The following is a 20984-nucleotide window of genomic DNA, read 5'->3' as shown; positions in this document are numbered from 1 at the left end:
TTGTTATTATATGTGTGTGCGTAGTGTGGACATCAAAGGACAAACCTCAGGGGTTCTCTCCTTCAGGCTTGGGCTCTGGGAATAAACCCAAGCCCTCACTCCGTCTTGCAGAGCAAGCGCTTCTACCTGCTGAGCCATCCCGCCAGCTCTGAGCTGCAGATTCCTGTGCTAACAGCTTTTGTGTGGCTTGTGTCTTTGTTACTTTTCTATTGCTGTGATTAGACACCACCAAGGCAATTTATCCAAGAGTTTGTTTGGGGCTTACAGTTTTAGAGGGTGAGTCCATGACAAGCCTGACAGGGTAGGCAGGCAGGAGGCAGGCAGGCAGGCATGGCACTGGGGCAGTAGCTGGGAGCTCACATCTCTATCCACAAGCACCAGGCAGATGGCTAACTTGGTAGGCTTTTGAGGTGGAGTCTGCCTCCAGCAAAAGGCCACCTCCAGTGAGGCCACACTTCCTGAACAGTTCTCCCAGCTGGAGACTTAGTGTTCAACAATATGAGCCTATGGGGGCCATTCTCACCGAAATCAGTTGTTTGCGTGAGGTGGGCTCCTGTAGCCCATGCTGGTCTCAGAATTTCTGTGTATCCATGAACTCTTGATCCTCCTGTGTATCCTCTGTGTATCCTTGAATTCTTGATCCTCCTGCCTCCATCTCTCAAGTGTTAGGATTACAGGCCTGAGCAACAGGCCTGGCTTGCCAAAACTTTTAGGGTCACAGTAAGAGAGAATATGCATCTGTGTGAGAGGATGCCAGGAGCTGCCACAGAAGGGCACAGGCATCCAGGGCACACATACAGAACATACGGGAGGGATCAAAATAGGGGTCCCTGGGCTGAAGCTTCTTTTGGGGCCCACAGCATTTCCCGTAGGTGTTAGTTTCCCACGACAGGACTGGACTACGTAACCTGAAGGGAGCACAAGCCAACAGTGGGGAACTCGATGGTTTGGTTCACCAGGCTTACAACCACAGCAAGGTTTCCAAGTGGTTCACAGTATGGACTTTCTCTTACTAAAGCCGGACAGGGTAGAGAGTGCCTTGAACCATGTAGGTCAATATGATAAACCCAGACAGGCAAACAAAATAGAAGCCCAGGGCTAGAACATAGCTGAGTAGCAGACCACTTGACTAGCACAGACGGGCTTCCTAGCACCAAACACACACACACACACACACACACACACATGCTCACATACGCACACAGGAGGGTACTGTAAAGATGATATTGATAATAAGAATAGAGACAGTTCCTGAGCAGGTTTCTGTTTTTTTCCTTTAAAGACAGGCCCTCACTGTGTAGTCTGGCCCTGTAGCACTCACTATGTAGACTAGGCTGACCTTGTCTCTGCCTTCCGAGTGCTAGTGCTGGGATTAAAGGTATAAATCATTATGCCAGGCTCAAGTCAGGCTTGTTGTTAGTGGAATGAACTACATAGCTAGGCATAATGGTGAATGCCTTCAATCCCAGCACTGGGAGGCAAGGACAGACATATCTCTGTGAATTGGAGACTAACCTGGTCTACATAGAGAATTCCAGGACAGTCAGAGCAATATAGTGAGACCCTGTCTCAAGTAAAAGAAAAAGAAAAGAATAAAAAATGAGCAACTTGTTCTGCATGTGTGGTTGTAAGCTAAAGTGAGTGAGCTGGGGCTCACATTTTCCTAACACCTCCCAAGGTTAAACTCTTCTAATTCCAGGGTCTCAGAGATGGCCCAGTGGTTAAGAACACTGGCTGCTATTCCAGAGGACCTGGGTTTGATTCCCAGCACTTACATGGTAGTTTACAACCCTAAATCCAGTTTCAGGGGGATCCAACACCTTCTAATCTGACCTCCACTGGCACCACGTGCACCTTGTGTAGAGACACACACGCAGGCAAAACATCTATACACATAAAATAATAAGAACTGGAAAACAATGCAGACTTCAGCAATGGAATCACGGCCCTGGTTATTAAGACCATCCAGGCCAGTATGCTCAGTCTTCCACTGAAGTGGGCTTGTCTAGACTCTGGGGACTGTTAAGGCTGTGTTTTCAGGGTTAGTAAGAAGTCACCAAAGGAAAGGACACAGGATTTTAGAAGTAACAAGCCAACAGGGAAAAGAACACCCATGAAAGCAGGGATTGGATGGGCAGGCAGGAAGTGACTGGCGAGAGCAAGAGGGGCATCTGTGTTGTGCAGCGGGGTCTCCCAAGCCAAGCGTGACTCACCTTCCAATTCTCTTTTTCTTACATCCTATCTCTGAGCCATGGTGAAGTCATGTTTCCTCAAATGCACTTACCACCGGCGCTACTGCCCTGGTTTCTGGTCCAATCCATCTCATTATACGGAGATTGCTGCAAGAACCTCCCTCCTCCTCGCCTTTGCCTCCCTGCAGCCTCATGAGTTCTAACACTGTAGTTCTCAGTTTCTCCTGGACGACAAAAGCTGGAATCCTCAGAGTTCCTGTACCTGCACCTCGTCTCAGACATTAAAATATAATTGATAACAAGATCCAGGCAGAAGTGGTGGGCTGTTTTTGTTTGTTGTTTGTTTTTAAATAGTATCTCACTTCCAAGATGACCTGGAACTCATGGTGACCCTCCTGCCTCGGTCTTCAAAGCACTGCAATTTCGGTTGTGATCGACACCTACCTAGACACTATGCTTTCTTTTGAGGGAGGGGGTCTTTAGCGAGTCTTGCTATTGTTGACCTGACTTGTTCTGGAACTCATTGGCCTAATACCTCCTGCCTCTCCCTTCCCGAATGCTGGGATTACAAGCGTGTGCCATCATGCAGAGGAATGGGGACCTGTTCTGTTCAAGTGTTTTTCCCTGAGCCTCACCTCACGCACATTCATTATTGATCCCTCTCGGCAGTAGCCTGTCACGCGTGTGATGGGTGCACCTGAACTGAGAGGTACCAGAGTAGGTCAACGCTGCGACAGGGAGAGATCACAGCGAGGTCGCTCGGTGGTAGGAGAACGCCGAGCCAACTCTGGAAGCCCATGAGTGTGAACGCTGCTCCGCTGCGTCAGCGACGCCCGACCCGCCCTTGGGAGGAGGATCGCGGGGTCCGGAGCAGCCACGCGGTGGGGAGGCAGCACTGCCGCCCGCGGGGAAGGTAAGGGTCGCGGAGTGGGGATTGGGCCGCAGTCCCTCCGACAGCTCAGATCTCCACGCCTCTGCAGTCGGAGCGGAAGGGGCGGGACCGCTGCGAACAAGGCGCACAAGGTCCAAGGTCCGCGGCCCCGGGGGAGGAAAAGCGTCTGTTTTCTGCGCAGACGCCCCGCCCGGGACGGGGGCGGGGCTTAGGTGACCTGAGGGTGGGGTTAGATTCCGGGCCCGCCTCCACCAGCGCCTGTGAGCCCTGGAGTGCATGCCCCCCCGGCTTATTTTGGGGGCTTCAGGTGAGCCGGACCATAGAAGGGTCAGGGAGACCTTCCTCGAGGTCAGGTCGTCAGTCTGACCGCAGGTCCATCTGACCTGCCGTCTGCCAACAGCCATCTCCGCAGAAAATGGGAGAACAAAGGGAGGGGGCGGTCCTGAGGCCCCTAAGGAAATTCAGGGTCCCAGGTACCCCGCCCCGCCCGCTGACACTTTCGGTTTCTCCCCGAGTCGTAGGCGCCGCCCAAGAGACCCTGGGCCCGCGCTAGGCGCAGCTGCCTCTTCGCCTTTGCCTGTCCGTCTTTGTGTCTGTGTCTGTCTGGCTGTTTCCGAGCTTGTCTCTACTCCAGAACTAAGCCTCCCGGACGCCGACAGCCCAAGCCTCCCCTCCCCTTTCCCATGGCAGGTACGTGGGCGCTAGGCTGGGGTCTGCATTATCCCCCTTCAGGAACTTGGGTGCCGGGTGTTCCAGAACACATTCTCCAGGAATGTGCTCAGACTGGCTGCGTGGGGCCCTCCCTTCCTCCTGGGGAGCCACCGCCCTGCCCCCCCCCCCCCCCGCCCCGCTCCATCATTCTCTGCCTCTTATGTTCCCCCCCCCCCCCCCCCCCCCCCCCCCCCCCCCCCCCCCCCCCCCGCCCCGCTCCATCATTCTCTGCCTCTTATGTTTCCCTCGGGTGCTCCTGTCCCTTGGGCTGAGAAAGAAGAGGATAAAGCCACAGGTAACTTTCTAACCTACCCCTGCTCCCCTACAGGCTACGTACCCCCCAAAGGCTACGCCCCTTCGCCCCCACCTCCCTACCCCGTGACAGCTGGGTATCCAGAGCCTGCGCTGCATCCTGGACCCGGACAGGCACCAGTGCCTGCCCAGGTGCCGGCCCCTGCGCCCGGCTTCGCTCTCTTCCCCTCGCCAGGCCCCGTGGCCCCAGGGTCTCCTGCTCCTTTCTTGCCACTGCCAGGGGTGCCTTCTGGCCTCGAATTCCTAGTGCAGGTGAGTGGGAGGAAGGATGGCTGGGAGGACTTTTGATGTTTGGGCTGCTGGATAAGGTCACCGCTTCTCTTAACTCTTTACAGATTGATCAAATTTTGATTCATCAGAAGGCTGAACGAGTGGAAAGTGAGTAGGAGGAGGACCAAGTTGGGCTTCATGATCTTTGCGACAGTGTTGCTCTTCTGGGCAGGTGAGGTCCCTGAACCTCAGCATGTTATCCTTAACAGCGTTCCTAGGTTGGGAGACCTGTAACAGGTATGAACTTCGCTCCGGGACCGGACAGCAACTGGGTCAGGCAGCTGAGGAGAGCAACTGTTGTGCCCGTCTGTGCTGTGGTGCCCGCCGGCCACTTCGTGTCCGCCTAGCGGACCCTGCGGACCGCGAGGTGCTCCGCCTCATCCGCCCACTCCACTGTGGCTGCAGCTGCTGCCCTTGTGGCCTTCAGGAGGTGGGTAGCGTAGGTTTTGTGGTTTGTAGGTTGTAGGTGGTTGGTAGACAGTATAGAGACTGGCCCAAAAAGAGTTGTGCTTAATAGGAGGGGAAGGTTTAGTGAGGTTCTGACCCAAAGACGTCTGGCACCAGTGAAGAGCTCTGGCCAGGTATCCTGTCTAACCCTGTCTGCCTCCCTCTCCAGATGGAAGTGCAGGCTCCACCTGGTACCACCATCGGCCACGTGCTGCAGACCTGGCATCCCTTCCTTCCTAAGTTTTCCATCCTGGATGCTGATCGCCAGACTGTGCTTCGAGTTGTGGGGCCTTGTTGGACCTGTAGCTGTGGTGCAGACACCAACTTTGAGGTATTATAAGTAGGGCGCGATTCCTAGGCTCTTATAAACCAAGATGGGGGCTAATGAGATGGCTCAGAGGGGAAAGGCACTTGTGCCACCAAGTTTGACAACCTGAGTTCTAGCCATGAGACCCACATGGTGGAAGATGAGAATCAGCTCCTGCAAAACTGTCCTCCGCTCTCCACACACATACCATGGAGCGTACACAGTCAACCAATCAAACAATCAACAAGTGTAGTTAGAAAAACAAGGTGGTAGCTTCCTTGCTAATGGATGGATTAAGGTCAAGTCCCTCACTCTGATGATTCTGCAAAAAAAAGATTTCATGGTGGTGCACACCTTTAACCCCAGCACTCAGGAGGCAGAGGCAGGTGGATCTCTGTGAGTGTGAGGCCAGCCTGGTCTACAAGGTGAGTTCTAGGAGAGGCAGAACTATAGAGACCCTGTCTAAAAAAAAAAAAAAATCACCTTCAGGCCAAGGCTGAATGTTCCCTGCAGCCCTGTAGGAGGTCTAGGGGAGAGTCTGAGGCCAGTCTAGATCTAAGGTAGAGGACTGTTATCTTCGTCTTCTTTCAGTGGTTAAGGTTGCTGTAGGCTGGGCCCATGTAGCTGCTGGACCTATCTGTAAGCATAGGCCCTGCAGTACTTAAACCCTTGACTTGTCCTGCAAACCTAAAAGTCCAAATGACCTGGCCACCCTGAAGTCCAGGTGGCTTCCTCTCACCAATCCAGAGCCAGAAGAACCCAAGTGGTGAGGATTTCAGAATGAGACTTGGGAAATGCTTTGGCTCTTAGAAGACAGAGGCACTGCTCGGAGTTCTTTAAGGGATGATTCTCCGTTCAGATAAAGGAGAAACAACAGGTTTCATCCAGCAGAGGTGCCTCACCTAAGGTTGTCTGCAGAAAGTGAGTCACTTGGTAGTCAGAGGGAGTTGTTGGCCTGAGAACTGGTTGGAAAGGAGATAACTGTGTGATCCCTGGATGGGAACGTGTGTGTCGTGGGGTTCTCAGGGAGCCGGTGTCCCTTTCATGAACGGTCCATACTTGATCTGCCCTCTCGGGAACGCAGAGTTGGTGGCAGACTCGCTGAGCCTGGGAAGTAGGCTGCAGGAAATTCCCTGCAGCTGCAGGATGAGCTGGGAAGAGGATGCGGAGGGTGAAGAAGGAAATCGCTTCAGTTCTCTTCCCTGGACCAGGAAGTCACTGAGTCACCACTGACCTCCACATGGCTGCCTTGTTCTTGCTGAGCTGAGAGGCCAGTGGGAATCAGTCCTCAGAGGCTGCCTGTTGGCACCTGTAGGCTAGGATTGGCTAGCCTTCAGATGGGGTTCACATGCAATGCTGGAAAGGAAGAAAATCCCACTTTTGGGAGGGTCTTTGGCACCTCCCTTGGCCCTCTCAGCTCTGCTCCTTTGCACAGAGCACATACTTTGCCTACAGCACCAGCCCTGGATGTCAGGAATACCGGTAACCAAAGCAAGCCTAGCAGCGAGTCATTTATCTCTGAATGCAGTTATATTGCACATGGCCTTTGGAAAGCAACAGATCTAAATCTAAATTCTAGTCTTCACGGCGTATTTATGCAGCCTAGGGTGCGTTTGCCCTGCCGTCTACCCACTGAGGATACAGTCTACCCAACTCATGCGTGCCACTGTCCAGTGAGGCAGGAGGCACGTGAGACAGACGTGTTCCCCAGTGGGACCCTTCTTTCCTCCCAACAGGTGAAAACTAAGGATGAATCTCGCAGTGTGGGCCGCATCAGCAAGCAGTGGGGAGGGCTGCTCCGGGAAGTCCTCACAGATGCCGACGACTTCGGCCTACAGTTCCCACTAGATCTAGACGTGAGGGTGAAGGCTGTGCTGCTGGGAGCCACGTTCCTCATTGTGAGTTGTCGGTCCCTTCCCTGCCTACTGTTCCTTTCCTGTTAGCCGAAGCTTTGTTCGCTTCCTGGGCCCTTACTAGGCTAGGCACGTGTGTGGTGGGTTTCAGGTCCGGAGCTGACCCAGCCAGATGTTTCATTGACAGTGACCTTTCCTTAGGATTATATGTTCTTCGAGAAACGAGGAGGCGCCGGGCCCTCTGCCGTCACCAGTTAGAAGCCAGCTCAGTATGAGGAGACCATCACCTCAACCAGAATTCAAGATGGTCACCCGCCCTGGCCTTTTCCTCCTGAGGCAACCCCTTCCTTGGCATACACTGCAGCAGACAGACAGGTGGCTGAGTGGTGGGGACCATTGTGTCCCATCCCTTCCCTCTCCTCCTCCCTCCTTCACCTGTGGCCTGCAGTGGAGTATGCATGAGAACCCTTCCTGTGTCTTACCATCTCCCGGCAGCCCCTACCCACACACTACTAGATTTTGGACTTTCCTGCCCTCTCCTTCCCACCTTCCTCCAGGGCCTCTGCACAGGAGGAGACTTATCCAGGGCTGGTGGGTAAACAGCAAGCAGCACCAAAGATGGCAGCCACGCCACCCTTCCCTCATGTCACCTTAGCCAGTTAGTTTAGCTTCAGAAGGTGGCACTTTGAGGGGACCCCGCCTCCTCATTAGTAGCTTGGAGAGGCGGGGACCCAGTGCCAACTTCCTAACCCCATGGGCCCTGCCGGTGCTTTCTGCAGCTTCCTGTGCCTTAGTTAACCTCTTCCTTCCCTGCTTGAGGAAGGAGGCTGTGTCTTTGTATGTTGTACTCATATAAAGTTTGCAACTTTTTAAACCTTGGAAGATGTATGTGATGGAAGGGGAAGAAGAGAGAGCCGGTGTGGGATATAAGAAAGAGAATAGCAGCGGGGCTAGACGTGGCCATATCATGATCTATAGCATTTGTATTAAAGAAAAAAAAATACTTGAGTCCAAAAACTGAGTTTTCATCACCCATGGTGATTCCAGACCAAAACCAAAGCAAGTCAGTGTCTAAGATGGGTGTCCCACGGAGTCTAGTGAGGTAGCTAGTGACAGGTCTAACAGTTGGTCCATGGTCCAGTACAGCTACTCGATCGTTGTCTGTAGTGAGCAGAGGCTTCCTTGGCAGCTTTGTTCTTTCAAGTCCTGTTCAAGTGGGAATGTAGGCAGAGTGAACTAGATCCTTCTTGGTCCAGTCAGAGCCCCCAGATGCCAAGGAGCAGGGCACGGAGGAAACTCTCATTGGCGCCTGACCCGGTGCCCTGCACACTTCCTATACCTCCTCCACGACAAGGAAGCTCCCCCTTGGTGTGAAAGTCTGCCTCTGTCAAGACCTCATGGTTTCTGTTCGGTCCCATCAGGTCAGGCTCTAAGTGGGCCAGGTTCTCCATGCTGGGAGCCATCCCCAGGATGTAGGGTTCAGGACCGGGCCAGGACGTAGCGACTGGCTGCTGATAGGTCCCACTGGTGATGCTCCAGGATGCGCCGACAGTCTGCTCTGGACCTGTTACTGAGGTGGAAGAGCTGGTCTACCTGTGGGAGCAGGAAGGAGGGAAGCTGACCACTAGGGGGCAGAGCAGGAGAAGAGGGAACCTGGAGAAGGGGCTGGCTTTACCTTGAGGTTCCGGATAGCAGACGCCACATCTCCCCCGGAGGTTTTCAGTGCCACTTGACACTGCTGGTGGGTGACTCCGTGTACACTTAGCTCCACCTGCGGGGGAGAAATCCTGGTCTAGCTCTTGTCCCAACCTATAGGCCCTTTGAACACCATGTCATGTCAGTTGAGACCTCACCTCTATAATCTTCCTCTGCCACTCGGGGTCTGACGATGGGCCTCCAGAAGGGACAGTGGCTTTGCTGGCTCCAGGTACTCCGGTGCGGTGATTGTGTGATTTGGGCCAGGGAGGCCGTGGTTTGTGGGGCTGGATGGGCTGAGAAGAGCTGGAGATAAAAGGTGGGCGTGGAGGCAGGTCTGGGAGCCCCTGGGGCATAGCTCTCGTATGTCGAAGTTCTGGAGGGCTTGAACCACCTCCTGTGGGTCGGGGACCCAGGGACAGCACTGACTCCAGACTCTTGGAAATTCCTTCGGAGTTGAGAAAGAAACAACTTGAAAGGAGGCTTACCTTCCTGCTCTCTGTCTGTCTGCACTGAACTGTATGATTCTGAAAGAATATTTAGGTAAGCTAGCGGGCCTTGTTCTCAGGTGTCTGTAAGTTAGGTGGGACAGTAGCCAGTAGGCCAGGTATGCAAATGCACCAAGGCAGCTAGGGATCCAAAGAACGGTATTTGGGACTAGACCCAGGAGATGCTGTCCAGTGGGAAATCAGGGTACTTCCAATCTCTTAAAATCTCAAAGTATGCCAGGCAGTGTTGGCACACACCTCTAATCCCAGCGCTTGTTATGCAGAGGGAGGTGGATCTCTGAGTTCAAGGCCAGCCTGAACTGCAAGAGGGAGTTCTAGGAAAGCCAGGATTGTTACACAGGGAAACCCTGTCTCAACCACCGCCCCCTCCCAAAAGATCTTAAGGTAGGGGACTAGAGAGATGGCTCGGAGGTTAAGAGCACTGACTGCTCTTCCAGAGGACCTGAGTTCAATTCCCAGCACCTACAAGGCAGCTCACAGCTGTCTGTAACTCCAGTTCTAGGGGACTGGACACTTTCACATCAATGCACATAAAATATAAAAATAAAATAAAAAAGATCTTAAAGTAAAGGTAGACTGTCCAAGGATAGAATCTAGGGAAGGAGAACATATATGCTAACATGGATTCAGGGTTGGGAAGGGGAATTGGAGGTTGTTCCTGAGACCCTGGGTACCACCACACTCACCTTTCATCCTCTGCAGGGGCACCTTCCTTCTCTGGCCCCGTGCTGATGCTACATCCTGGAACTTTGCCTTCTCTCTTTCCCTGTCAAAGAGAGATCCAGTTCATCCTCCAGTTCACCCACATCATGGCCTCCTTCCTCCACCCCCAAAAGAAAATGAGTCCCACATGTGCTGAGACCCACAGGGAAAGCTCACACAGGGGGAAGTTCTTACTCCTGGATCATGCTGGTCCGGTTCCCAGGTTTTACTCCGGAGAAGTTGCAGGATTGGGTCAGTCCCTCCAGCCCAGCTCTGTCCCCTCCTACCCTTCAGTGACTCACCCGTCCGTGCTCCCTCGGCATTTCTCTCCCCGGGCAGGGGAGGCTCTGGGGGCTGGATGGGTGACTGGTGAACCCCCCACGTCTGGCAGTATCACTGCTGACGCCGGGAAGTTGCCCACTTTGAAGGTGCGGCCGTTCTGACCCTTCCAGGTTGTGGTGTCAGGGCTGTGGGAAGAGGAGCTGATGAAGAAAATGGGACCAGGGAGGGTGGCAGCTGCTCTTGGGCCACATTCGGCTCATCAAGCTGTCTTGTGGCGGCCACATCTGCCTGGAGGGAGGGAAGCCTTTTTCTCACCAGCACAAAAAAGGCTCTGTGGGCCAGGCAGGGCTCCAGCAGGGAGGGCAGGACAGCGCTGGAGCTCGGGGTACAGTGGAGAGGAGAGAAAAAGACCCACAAGACCAAGACTCAAGGAGATGGGGGGAAATGAAGAGACTGGGAGTCAAGACAGCTGGGGGGATGCCTCCCCTGGGGATGCCTAGGGTATCTGAGGTTGTTACCTGCCCTCGATGATAGTGATGGGGTCACCCGGCTCCATCCGCAAAGCACCTGGCTCTGTAACTTCCCTAACGCAACGCCCTTCAGAAAGCCAAGCCTGTGGAGACAGGAAAAGGTGGCTGGGTAAAAAGAAATTCAAAGAAAGGACTTTCTTTTGTAGCCATCAATCAAATAAATACATACTAGTTATGTCCTCTGTGCTTAGCCCCATCCCCGTCTCCCTATTGTAACCCAATGTAGGGTCGGGTTGCTGACATGGATTCCATGCCATGCTGGACACAGGATGCAATAACCCACAAAGGGAAACCGTGCCTCTACTTAAGGGGACCAAGGGACAGCCACCCTGTTCACTTCTTTTATTCCATACCCAAGCCCACACGTTTGCCCCCACACATCTCAGGGGCATGCCCACTCCTCCCCAGGCCCTCTCTTTCAGCTCTGCTCTGGGGCTCTTTCTCTCACTCTGCCTCCCAGCAGCTGTCGGTAGCGTCCCTATTAGCATTCTCAGACCCAGCTGGACTGAAATAACAGCTCTGATCCGTGGAGCTCCCAAGTTCCCTCAGAGCAAAGACCAAAGTGCTTTAACAAGTAGATAGATTGACTTAGGGACCAGATCTGAGTTCACGTGGATGGAGCCACTCTTAGCACCCCCACTTCCGGTGTGACTTTAGATAAGTCACCCTCCCATCAGTGCATCTGTTAGACAGAGATTAAGAACAATTACCTCCAGGACAAAACGAGTGACTGAGGACACCTGGATACATATGTATATGAGGAGTATATCACACTGGCCAAGTCTTCTAACCTCTCCTTGAAGCCCTGCTCCCAACAGCAGCCCATTACTTCCGCTTGCCCTTCCACACAGAACTTCTCTCTCTTTGCTGGTCAAGCGCCCATGAGAACCGATTACTCTCTATTCTGAGCCTCTTTTGTGGCCAAGAAGCAAATATCGCCTCTCCTGGCTGCGTCTTTGTAGCCCCTAGCTGCCTCCTCGGGGCTCTGAGCTTCCTGCTGGGACTAACTCATTTGGTTCAGAGCTAAGTTCCAAATTCCAGGCATCAAGACATATTTGCCTTCTGTGTGGAGTTCTGGGTGAGAGAATAAAGGGAAGAAAGGCTATGTATGTGTGTCTGCAGAGTTGGGGATCCCCACCTCTTGAAGCAGCCCTTCCAGGTTGGAAAAGCTAGGCCGGTCTGCAGGGTGAGGGGCCCAGCAACGCAAGGCGAGTGAGTAGAGGGCCCTGGAGCAGAGAGGAGGCCTTGGCAGCCTGGCTCGGTCCTTCTCCAGCCGGTGTAAGATGAGATACGGTGGAACACCCGCCCAGGGCTCCTCGCCTCCAGAAAACATTTCCCACAGTGTCACGCCAAACATCCACACATCAGAGGCAGAGGAGAAGGCTCCCTGGCGGAGGCTCTCTGGGGCACACCTGAAGCAAAAACAAGTTGAAGGTGGCTAGGAATACGCCCAGCTCATCCACTGTGCACCCACTCCCTTGATTCCCTCCCCACCCCATCAGCCTCAGAAATCCTTTTGTGTTTCTTGAACTGATGATGCCTCTGTCCCGCCTCCTCTAGGAGACTAACAACCACCCCCTCCCCGCAACACACACTACCGCCGCCCTAGCTCCCAACAGGCTGTTCTCTACCTCCCAGTCCTGCTTCAAGCCAGACCATCCGAGTACCGCTCTCACCAGGCATAGGGGATGGGCCGGGGCCCGCCCATCACGTAGCGACCCCGGGCGCCGCCCAGCGGCCTCACAAGTCCAAAATCTGCCACCTTGATGGTGCGCGGTGAGGCCAGGAGCAGGTTGCGGGTAGCGAGATCCCGGTGCACTAACCCACGGGACCCCAAGTACGCCATGGCTCCTGCCAACTGACGCAGGAAAAGGCACAGTAGGGCCACAGGCAGTGGGGGTGTCGGCGCTGGGGCAGTCAGGCGCGCATGCAGGGAGCCCAGTGGCGCCAGCTCCATCACCTGCAGGAACAGAGCACCATGTAAGCCAGGCCCCACTGGTCTTTCTTGTTGCAACTAGCCCTAGGGCTATGAGGAAAGCCCTGCACTGCTTGTGTTTGCTCACCATCTGTAGAGGCTGGCCCAGTACGAGGCCGTGCAGGCGCAGCACGTGTGGGTGCTCCAGCTTCATCATGACAGACACTTCTCGCAGGAAGTCTCCCAGCTCAGTGCCCATCGGACCCTCAGGACCAACACGGAGGGACTTGACAGCCACTGGGATCTGGAGGTGGGGAAAACGCCATCAAGTACCCAGAATAACAGGCCAGGGCCAGTGCAGAGGCGTTGAATGAAGGAGGCAGGTTGCCTAGGCACCTTGGATCAAGTAAGCCCCTTGAACACTCACACTTTGGCCACTTGGCAGTGTCCACAGCCCTCGATGGACAACACCGAAGCAACCCGAGCCCAGGAGCTCCCCTCTGCACACGGCACCCTCTGGAATCAGACTCTTGAGTCCCCCCTCTGGCTCGTGGAGACACAGAAGACTGTCTGAGCGTGGAGCCATCTCCTTCTGTTCAGGTGCAAACCCCCCAAGGATCTGAAATAGGAGTATGAATTCAGGTGTGTGGAACCCCGATTAACCCTCCCAGCGACTCCACTTATCATTCCTCAAATACCAGCCCACCACCACCACATACCTTGTAGACCCAGTTCTTAGACTTGACACCCGAGCGGTACCTCTTCAGGGCTTCAGCAAGCCTGCGCTGGGCTGGAAGAGGCCACAATTAGAGGGCTAGGGAAGAGGGGGGATGGGGAAAAGTCTGGAGTGTGGGGTAACAGGACCAACAACTGGTCCTGGGAGAAGGCTGGGGAATCTGCAGGGCCAAGGCAAAGGGTCCTCACCAGGCCTGCCCATGCCAATGTTGTCCAGGTCCTCAGGCCTCACAAAGTCAAAATGTTCTGGCCGAGTGACGTTAAGCTCCTCAAGGATTGGCCGGTAAAACTGGGCCAGTTGGATGTCCCGGAGCAGCCGAAGTAGCCACAGGGAACTGGCTTCGGGGAGCATGTCTGGAGTCGACTTCTAAGGCGGATGGCAGTCTACTTTAAATGTGTGACCTATAGTAGGCACCAAAGACACAAAGGACAGACTCTCAGCTGCCACCCTCAACACATCAGAAACACTCAGGAACACAAGGAGAGGCAGATCAGACATGGTGAGGAACTCGGCCACATACATACCTACCTCTGGTAACCTGCTCCCATCCCCAAGACTGGGAAATCTGCTCCCAACACCCTTGAGATCTCAGAATCCTGCCTGCCAGACTACCAAGCCAAACCATCTTTCGAGATATGGCACCCTGCCCCCGTACCCTGACACGCAAACACTGCCCATTTACTTCTGAGCCACACTGCCTCCGTACCCCGACATGCAAACACTGCCCATTTACTTCTGGGCCACACTGCCCCCGTACCCCGACACGCAAACACTGCCCATTTACTTCTGAGCCACACCTTTGCACACACTCACTCCTCCCCATAAATGAGACAACTTGTCTGCCACACATAAACTGGAGATGCCCAGGTGCACTAACACCATACCTCAGGCACAAAGGAAGACATATAAAGGAGGTACACTGCCTCCCACCCACTACCAAACACACACACTCACACACATACACACACCTACAGATATGCTAAAAACACGCCTGAGACAATCAGATACATGTCTCAAGTCCGAGACATTTCCATATTCTGCCGTGAAATGCAGGCATGCTGCCACACACCCTCAAGCAGGTGTGCCTGAGGCAACAGCTCACTTTCTCCACAAACCAAAGATACCTAGATATACCACCACACATATCTGAGACACCAAGGATCATATAAACACAAACACATAATGAGTACTTACTGTCACCTCATCCCAGGGATACCCAGCGTCACACACGTCTTAAACATCCAAGGCAATAACAACACTGGAGATTAAATAGGTGTCTGTTCTGAACTGCTAACTGAAGGCTAACGCCGTCGCCAAGCTCAGATACTGTTCACAAAGCCACCTAGGCTGCCAGGTGTGTGGTCCTCCCACACCCACCTGCGCTCGGCTCCAGGTAGAGCCCAGGTGCTCTTCTACGTCACTTCGCCCAAGTTGGCTTCCAAGCAGTCCCACCAGCCACTATGAAATAAGACTCTAGGCCTTTGGGTCCGGGCTGCCTGCCCAAACGTTCGCCTTTACACTCCTGACCCTCTCCCTGATCCCGCTGTAGTTAAGCCACGAGGAAGCCCTGGATTGCAGGTGGGGGTGGGGTGGGAGGCACGGAGAATCACCCCAGAAGGCCTAGGAACTGAGAGTAGAAGAAAGTTCAGGCCCAGGAAGATCCTGAGTTGCACCACAGGTAGGAAGAGAGGAACCAGAGAAGGCAGCCAAGAAGAAATGCTGAGCGGGAGGAAATGCTGAGCTGGAGAAAGGGATCCAGCGCCGCACCCCAAAGGGATCCTGCTGGTCCCAGCCCCGGGCACCCCTTCTAGGTGCGGACTCTCACCTGGCAGAGCCGGAAGAGGCTGCTGCGGAGCCGCCCAAGCGGAGGGCATTAAATCTTAGGAAGGGCGGGACCCCAGGCCGCGGAGGGCGGGTCCTGGAAGCTGGCCCTGAGCAATCAAGGACCAATTCCCTGGTGGCACTTGGTGGCGGACGCCCAGGTTGCGCTCCTCCCCCTTGCTGGACAGGTGAGCCTCTAAGGCGGTCGTTAACCTCCCTTCCGTTTGCCTTTCTGCACAGCCTTGGCAGTGTTCCCCACTCTCCCTACATCTCCCGTGCCTGCCCCACATGCTGTCGCTCCCCAAAGACTTCACCCAAGTAGTAGGCACCGTCTACTCGGCCCAGGTATGGGTTAAGCAGGACATAGGCACTGTCTTTAGGAGAGAGGCGCTAACAGGCATTTTGTAACTCTTGAAGGGAATCCACGGGACAGGATGCTTTTGGAACCGAGCCAGGGCAGTGTTTATGTTGCTCCAGAAGTCGGTTCTGGTCCTGGACCTAGTCGAGAAGTGAGGCTGGGAGCCCTCACTCCCCAAGGGCCTCCTTCCCTCTCACAGACGCCTTCCTCTCTAACTCAGCCCTGTGTAGCCTGTGTCTGTGTGGCCGCATGAATATATGGGCACCATGTGAGTGCGTGCTGGTGCTCACAGATGCCAGAAGAGAGTGTTGGGTCCTCTGAAACAGGAGTTACAGGTGGGTGTGAGCCACCAAAGTGGGTGCTGGGAACTGAATGCAGTTCTCTGCAAAGAGCAGCTGAACCGTCTCCCCAGCCTCCTCCCCACCGCACCACTGTTTTGAGACAAGGTCTCACTATGTAGCCCTTGCTTAAACTCACAGGGATCTGCATGCTTTTGCCTCAGTACTGGGATGAAAGGTGTAAGCCACCGCACTCGACAGCCAGCAGGGATCTCGAAGAATACTCCAAGGAGGATCAGAGGATCATGCTTGCTCCCTTTCCTTCTGGGGTCTTAGAGGAAGCTTCCCGACTTGAACATCTGACCCGCCTCCTGTCCCAAGGAAGGTTAGATGATGAGCAGAGCAGCTGTCGTCCTTCCTCTCTAGTGGTAAAAGCCCTTTGTGTACTGGGAAACGCACGGTTGTTCCAGCACTGGTGGGGAGTGAGGGGGAATCACACTGGAATTCTACACGTACCATTCCTTACTGGTTCTCTTGTCCTCCAACCAGACATCCATCTGTCATACACGTACTCTGTGGGCTCTGCAGGGTGGGAAATGGGCCGGGCTTACTCATCCTGGGGTTCTGAGTCCCGAGAACAGCGTAGGCATACAGTGTGTTGGTTGTAAAGCAATGTGTCAGTCTGTCCAATCTGATGGTCTCTGTAGATGATCTGTCACTATTCCCTGCTTTTAAAATGTCATTGGCATTTTTGTTTTCTCCTAGTATGCTTAGATAGCGATTCTTTTCTACTTATTCTGTACATTGTGTTATATTTCTCCTATCAACTCAATTTTTATCAGAATTGGAAAATTCTCAGCCAGTGTCTCTTATTGCCTAGTGACGTTTGTAGGTATCTTTTTGTTTGTTTGTTTCTTTTGAGACAGGGTTTCTCTGTGTAGCCCTGGTGTTCCTGGAACTCCCTGTGTAGACCAGGCTGTTTTGAACTCACAGAGATCCCCCTGCCTCTGTCTCCAGAGTACTGGGATTAAAAGCATGTGCCACCACTGCCCTGCTAAGACTTTACATTTTTTAAAGCTACCTGCTGGACAGGGGTGGCGCACGCCTTTAATCCCAGCACTGGGGAGGCAGAAGCAGGTGAATCTCTGAGTTTGAGGTCAGCCTGGTCTACAGAGGAAGTTCCAGGACAGCCAGGAAAACCTTGTCTCAAAAAAAAAAAAAAGTGAAGCATTAGTCCAACATATGACTCATAGGTTTGTGGTGAGCCTGTAACAAACCCACTGTGCCATCAGTGGGATAGAAACAGAGCCCACAGGATTGGGTACGGTGTATGATACTCGAGAACAACCTTGCTAGTGGTATATATATTTACTATACTATATTTTCATCATTTTTTGTATCTATATTCTCCTATGTTCTGTTTTGAGGCCAAGTCTCCTTATGTAGCTAGCTTCAAACTTGAGATCCTCTTACCTTAGCCTATTAAGTGCTGGAATAATAAGTGTGTGTTGCCATGCCCAGTAAACTTTTCTTTATAAGTAGGAATATACTAAAATGACCATATTTCAGGGATGGTGTCAGGGATGGTGGCATGCCCCTGCAATCTCAGCATTCAGAGACTGGGGTAGGGAAATCTCCACTTCAGGTCATCCTTAAGCTGTGTAGGAAGATCTTGTGCGACGTAGTTTAGTGGTAGCCCTTTATGAGGTCTAACATACATGCAGTACCCGGTAACACGTTTAAACATACAGCTCAATGAGACAGTCACAGTTCACACATCCATCCAGCAGACAATAATCCTGCCAAGAACCGAAGGTCTGGAATCCACCTACTCAGGAGGCTGGGGCAGGATCCCAAGGTCAGGGTATTGCACCGTGAGCCTGGGCAACACAGTGAGACCCTGTCTCAAAGGGAAGTGAGGAAAAGGTGGGGATGTACTCAATGGAGAGTTGCTTGCTGGCTGTGCGAGGTCCTAGGTTCAATCATCACAGCACTGAGAAAATACATATCTCAAAAGCAGCTATTATTTTGATGGGGTTTTTTTGTTTTGTTTTGTTTTGAGACAGGGCTTCTCTGTATAACAGCCCTAGCTGCCCTGGAACTCACTCTGTAAACTAGGCTGACCTCGAACTCACAGAGATCTGCCTGCCTCTGCCTCCCAAGTGCTGGGATTAAAGGCATGATTTCTTTTTTAAATTTTATATTTTTTGTATGTGTATGGATGTTTTCCTTCCATGTATGTGTATGTGCCACTACTGTGTGCATGTGAAGCTACAGATTGTTGTGAGCCACGATGTGGGTACTGGGAACTAAACCCAGGTCCCCTGAAAGAGCAGCTGCTGCTCCTGAGCCATCTTCCTACATTTAAATCATCACAAACTTCCATAGGCACCAGGCACCCAGGCACTGCACAGACACACACGTAGGCAAAACACATATACACATACAATTTAAAAAAGAAAAATCTGTGTTTAAAAAAATGTCTTTTAAGGGGCTAGAGAGATGGTTTAGGAGGATGTACTGCTGGGCAGTGGTGGCGCAGACCTTTAATCCCAGCACTTGGGAGGCAGAGGCAGGTGGATCTCTGGGAATTCAAGGCCAGCTGGTCTACAAGAGCTAGTTCCAGGACAGGCTCCAAAGCTACAGAGAAACCCTGTCTCGAAAAACAGAACAAAACAAAACAAAACAAAAAACCTGATATTATTGGACTGAAGAGATGGCTCATCAGTTAAAAGCATTGACTGTTCTTTGCCAGGACCCAGGTTCAGTTCTCAGACCTATGTGGTGGCTGGGATTAAAGGCAGGCACCACTACTCCCCACACCCCCCACACCCCCCAGACCACAACTTTTGCTATAGTTTTTATGCTGTTGTTAGAGTTCCTCTTCTTTTGGCCTCAGAGGGCCCTGCACACTTGTGGTACAAAAGAGTGTAGACGAAACACCCTTATACATAGAGAGAAATACAATATAAAGTGCATAAATACTCCTCCAGTCAAAAACAAGAGGGGGCTGGGGCTGTAGCTCCGTGGATGAAGGACTTGCCGGGTGTTTACCAGGTTCTGGGTTGGACCCCAGCACTGCATAAACAGGACGTGGTAGCATGTGGCTCTAATTCTGTCCCAAAACAACACAAGAAAGAAAGAGACACAAACTATAAACTATAGATCATTTTTGCCAGCTCATGACTCTCTTATAAATAGAGTTGCAGGGCCAGCAAGATGACCAGCAGGTAAAGGAACTTGCCACCCAGCCTGAACTCTGAGTTCAGTCCCCAGGACCACACGGAGGGAGGAGATAAACACCTCCGGCAAGTTGTTCTCTGACCTCTGTGCACAAAGAATGCATGAATAAAGGTAAAAGAAAATCCAATAGCGTTGAACTGCACCAATTTTATTATTTGCTTTCAGCTTATTTCAGGCCACACGTTTTTGTTGTCATTTTGTTTTGGGGGAGCAGGGGAATTGAACTTAGGGCCTTCAGCACACTAGGAAGACATTCTGCCTCTGGGCCATAACTCCACCGTAATAATTTAATATCATATAATGTTTGAGTCATCCCTCCAACCTTTAGAATCATATAATGCTTTTAAGAGTTACCTACAGGCAGTGGGGGCACATGTCTTTAATCTCAGCCCTCAGGAGGCAGAAGCAGGAAGATCTGAGATCGAGAGCAGCCTAGTCTACGGAGTGAGTTCCAGGACAGCCAGGGCTACACAGAGAAACCCTGTCTCAAATCAAACAAAAATCAGTAATGCTGAGTGGATGAAAACAGACAAAAGAGAACATTCTTTATGAGTCTGTTTGCATAAGACTTTAGGAAATACGAACTAGAGGAACAGAAAGAAGGAAGTGCTTCTGAGGAGACAGGGAAACTCAGGGGCAGACGGCAGTCACTGCATCGTCTTGATTGCAGTGAAGGCTGCCTTGGTGCACAGACTCGTGCTCATCAAGACTTGCCAAGTCGCATACTTTAAATACGGACAGTTTCTACTTTGCCAATTAGACATTAATAAAGGTGTTTTGAAAGGAATCCAATGAACAAAAATAACCCTTTTGTCAGGGTACTAGACTTAAGAAGTCTTATATTAATTGAATGTGGTGGCTCACTCCCGTAGTCCCTGCACTCGGGAACTGAGGCAGCTGAGCTGAAGCTGGAGGCCAACACCGACTGCAGAGTGAGTTCCAGGTCAGCCTGGTCTGCACAGTAAGACACCACTGCTCTCAACAAAACTGACCTGATGGCTCAGTGGTAGAGCACTACCCTAGCCTGAGCAAAGCCCCAAGACTAACTCCCAGACCCACAAAAATAAATTCAAAATTTAAATAAAGATAACTTACTGTGAGCCCCTGGGAGATGCCTTAGCAGGCAAAGGTGTTTGAGAGCATACTTGAGCCTGAGTTCAATCCCTGGGACCCACATGAAAAGGCAGGATATTTAGCCTGGCATGAGTTTCTGTGAGTTCCAGGTCAGCCAGAGCTAGATAGCGAGACCCTGTCTTTAAAAAAAAAATAAATCTGATTGCAGTGACACACGTGTGTAAACCCCAGCACTCCGTTGGTGGGACGGGAGGCTGAGACAGACTCTCCCAGAAGCTCTTGTAGGACAGTTAGCCTGGAGAACACAGTGTAGCAGCAGAATCCAGAGACTCAACAAGTCGCTGTCTTCTTCCTCCTTCTTCTGTTGTTGTTTTGGTTTTGGTTTGTTTCCAAAGACAGGGTTTCTCTGGGTAGCTTTGGAGCCTGTCCTGGAACACACTTTATAGTAATGGCTGGCCTCGAACTCAGAGATCTGCCTGCCTCTGCCTCCTGAATGCTAGGATTAAAGGCGTGCGCCACCACCTCTCTGCCTGTTTTTCTCATCACAGATTTATAAGTGATTTTTATATTCTGTCTATAAGTCCTCTGTTAGGTTTGTGTGATTGTTCTATGTGGTTTGTTTTAAGACAGAAGTGCCTAATGCTCTTCTCTGTCCCCTGGGCATACATACTCACGTACACATGCATACACACATGTGCACCACATATGCATACATGATACATAAATACATACTCAGTACACATGCATACACACATGTGCACCACATATGCATACATGATACATAAATACATACTCAGTACACATGCATACACACATGTGCACCACATATGCATACATGATACATAAATACATACTCA

General features: G+C 52.1%; 2 protein-coding genes across 5 annotated transcripts; one reads left to right on the top strand and one right to left on the bottom strand.

Moving 5' to 3' along the window:
• Positions 1-2962: 2962 nt before the first annotated feature.
• Positions 2963-7862, top strand: Plscr3 (phospholipid scramblase 3). Of its 3 annotated transcripts, none has more exons than XM_050162541.1 (8): positions 2963-3105; positions 3606-3774; positions 4124-4359; positions 4443-4485; positions 4587-4807; positions 4994-5155; positions 6868-7029; positions 7186-7862. In XM_050162541.1, exons 2-8 carry the CDS (start codon positions 3768-3770, stop codon positions 7240-7242), a joined length of 888 nt encoding a protein of 295 aa, XP_050018498.1. In that variant the 5' UTR covers positions 2963-3105; positions 3606-3767; the 3' UTR covers positions 7243-7862. The 3 variants fall into 3 exon arrangements, with proteins under 3 accessions (XP_050018498.1, XP_050018496.1, XP_050018497.1); XM_050162539.1 differs by lacking the exon at positions 2963-3105 and adding an exon at positions 3114-3391; XM_050162540.1 differs by lacking the exon at positions 2963-3105 and adding an exon at positions 3286-3391 and having other exon boundaries at positions 3600-3774.
• An 87-nt stretch (positions 7863-7949) lies between these two features.
• Positions 7950-15253, bottom strand: Tnk1 (tyrosine kinase non receptor 1). Of its 2 annotated transcripts, none has more exons than XM_050162523.1 (13): positions 15179-15253; positions 13542-13754; positions 13337-13407; positions 13045-13236; positions 12766-12921; positions 12379-12662; positions 11841-12114; positions 10691-10785; positions 10193-10357; positions 9875-9954; positions 8838-9127; positions 8660-8755; positions 7950-8577 (listed from the first exon to the last, which is right to left on the bottom strand). In XM_050162523.1, exons 2-13 carry the CDS (start codon positions 13702-13704, stop codon positions 8464-8466), a joined length of 1980 nt encoding a protein of 659 aa, XP_050018480.1. In that variant the 5' UTR covers positions 13705-13754; positions 15179-15253; the 3' UTR covers positions 7950-8463. The 2 variants fall into 2 exon arrangements, with proteins under 2 accessions (XP_050018480.1, XP_050018479.1); XM_050162522.1 differs by lacking the exon at positions 15179-15253 and adding an exon at positions 14731-15120.
• Positions 15254-20984: the final 5731 nt, after the last annotated feature.

Source organism: Alexandromys fortis, unplaced genomic scaffold (assembly GCF_014885135.2).
Source record: "Alexandromys fortis isolate MF-2015 unplaced genomic scaffold, M_Fortis_MF-2015_v1.1 scaffold_84, whole genome shotgun sequence".
Classification (NCBI taxonomy): Eukaryota; Metazoa; Chordata; class Mammalia; order Rodentia; family Cricetidae; genus Alexandromys; species Alexandromys fortis.
The sequence above is the reverse complement of the archived record's forward strand: the minus strand, read 5'-3'. Positions and strand labels throughout refer to the sequence as shown.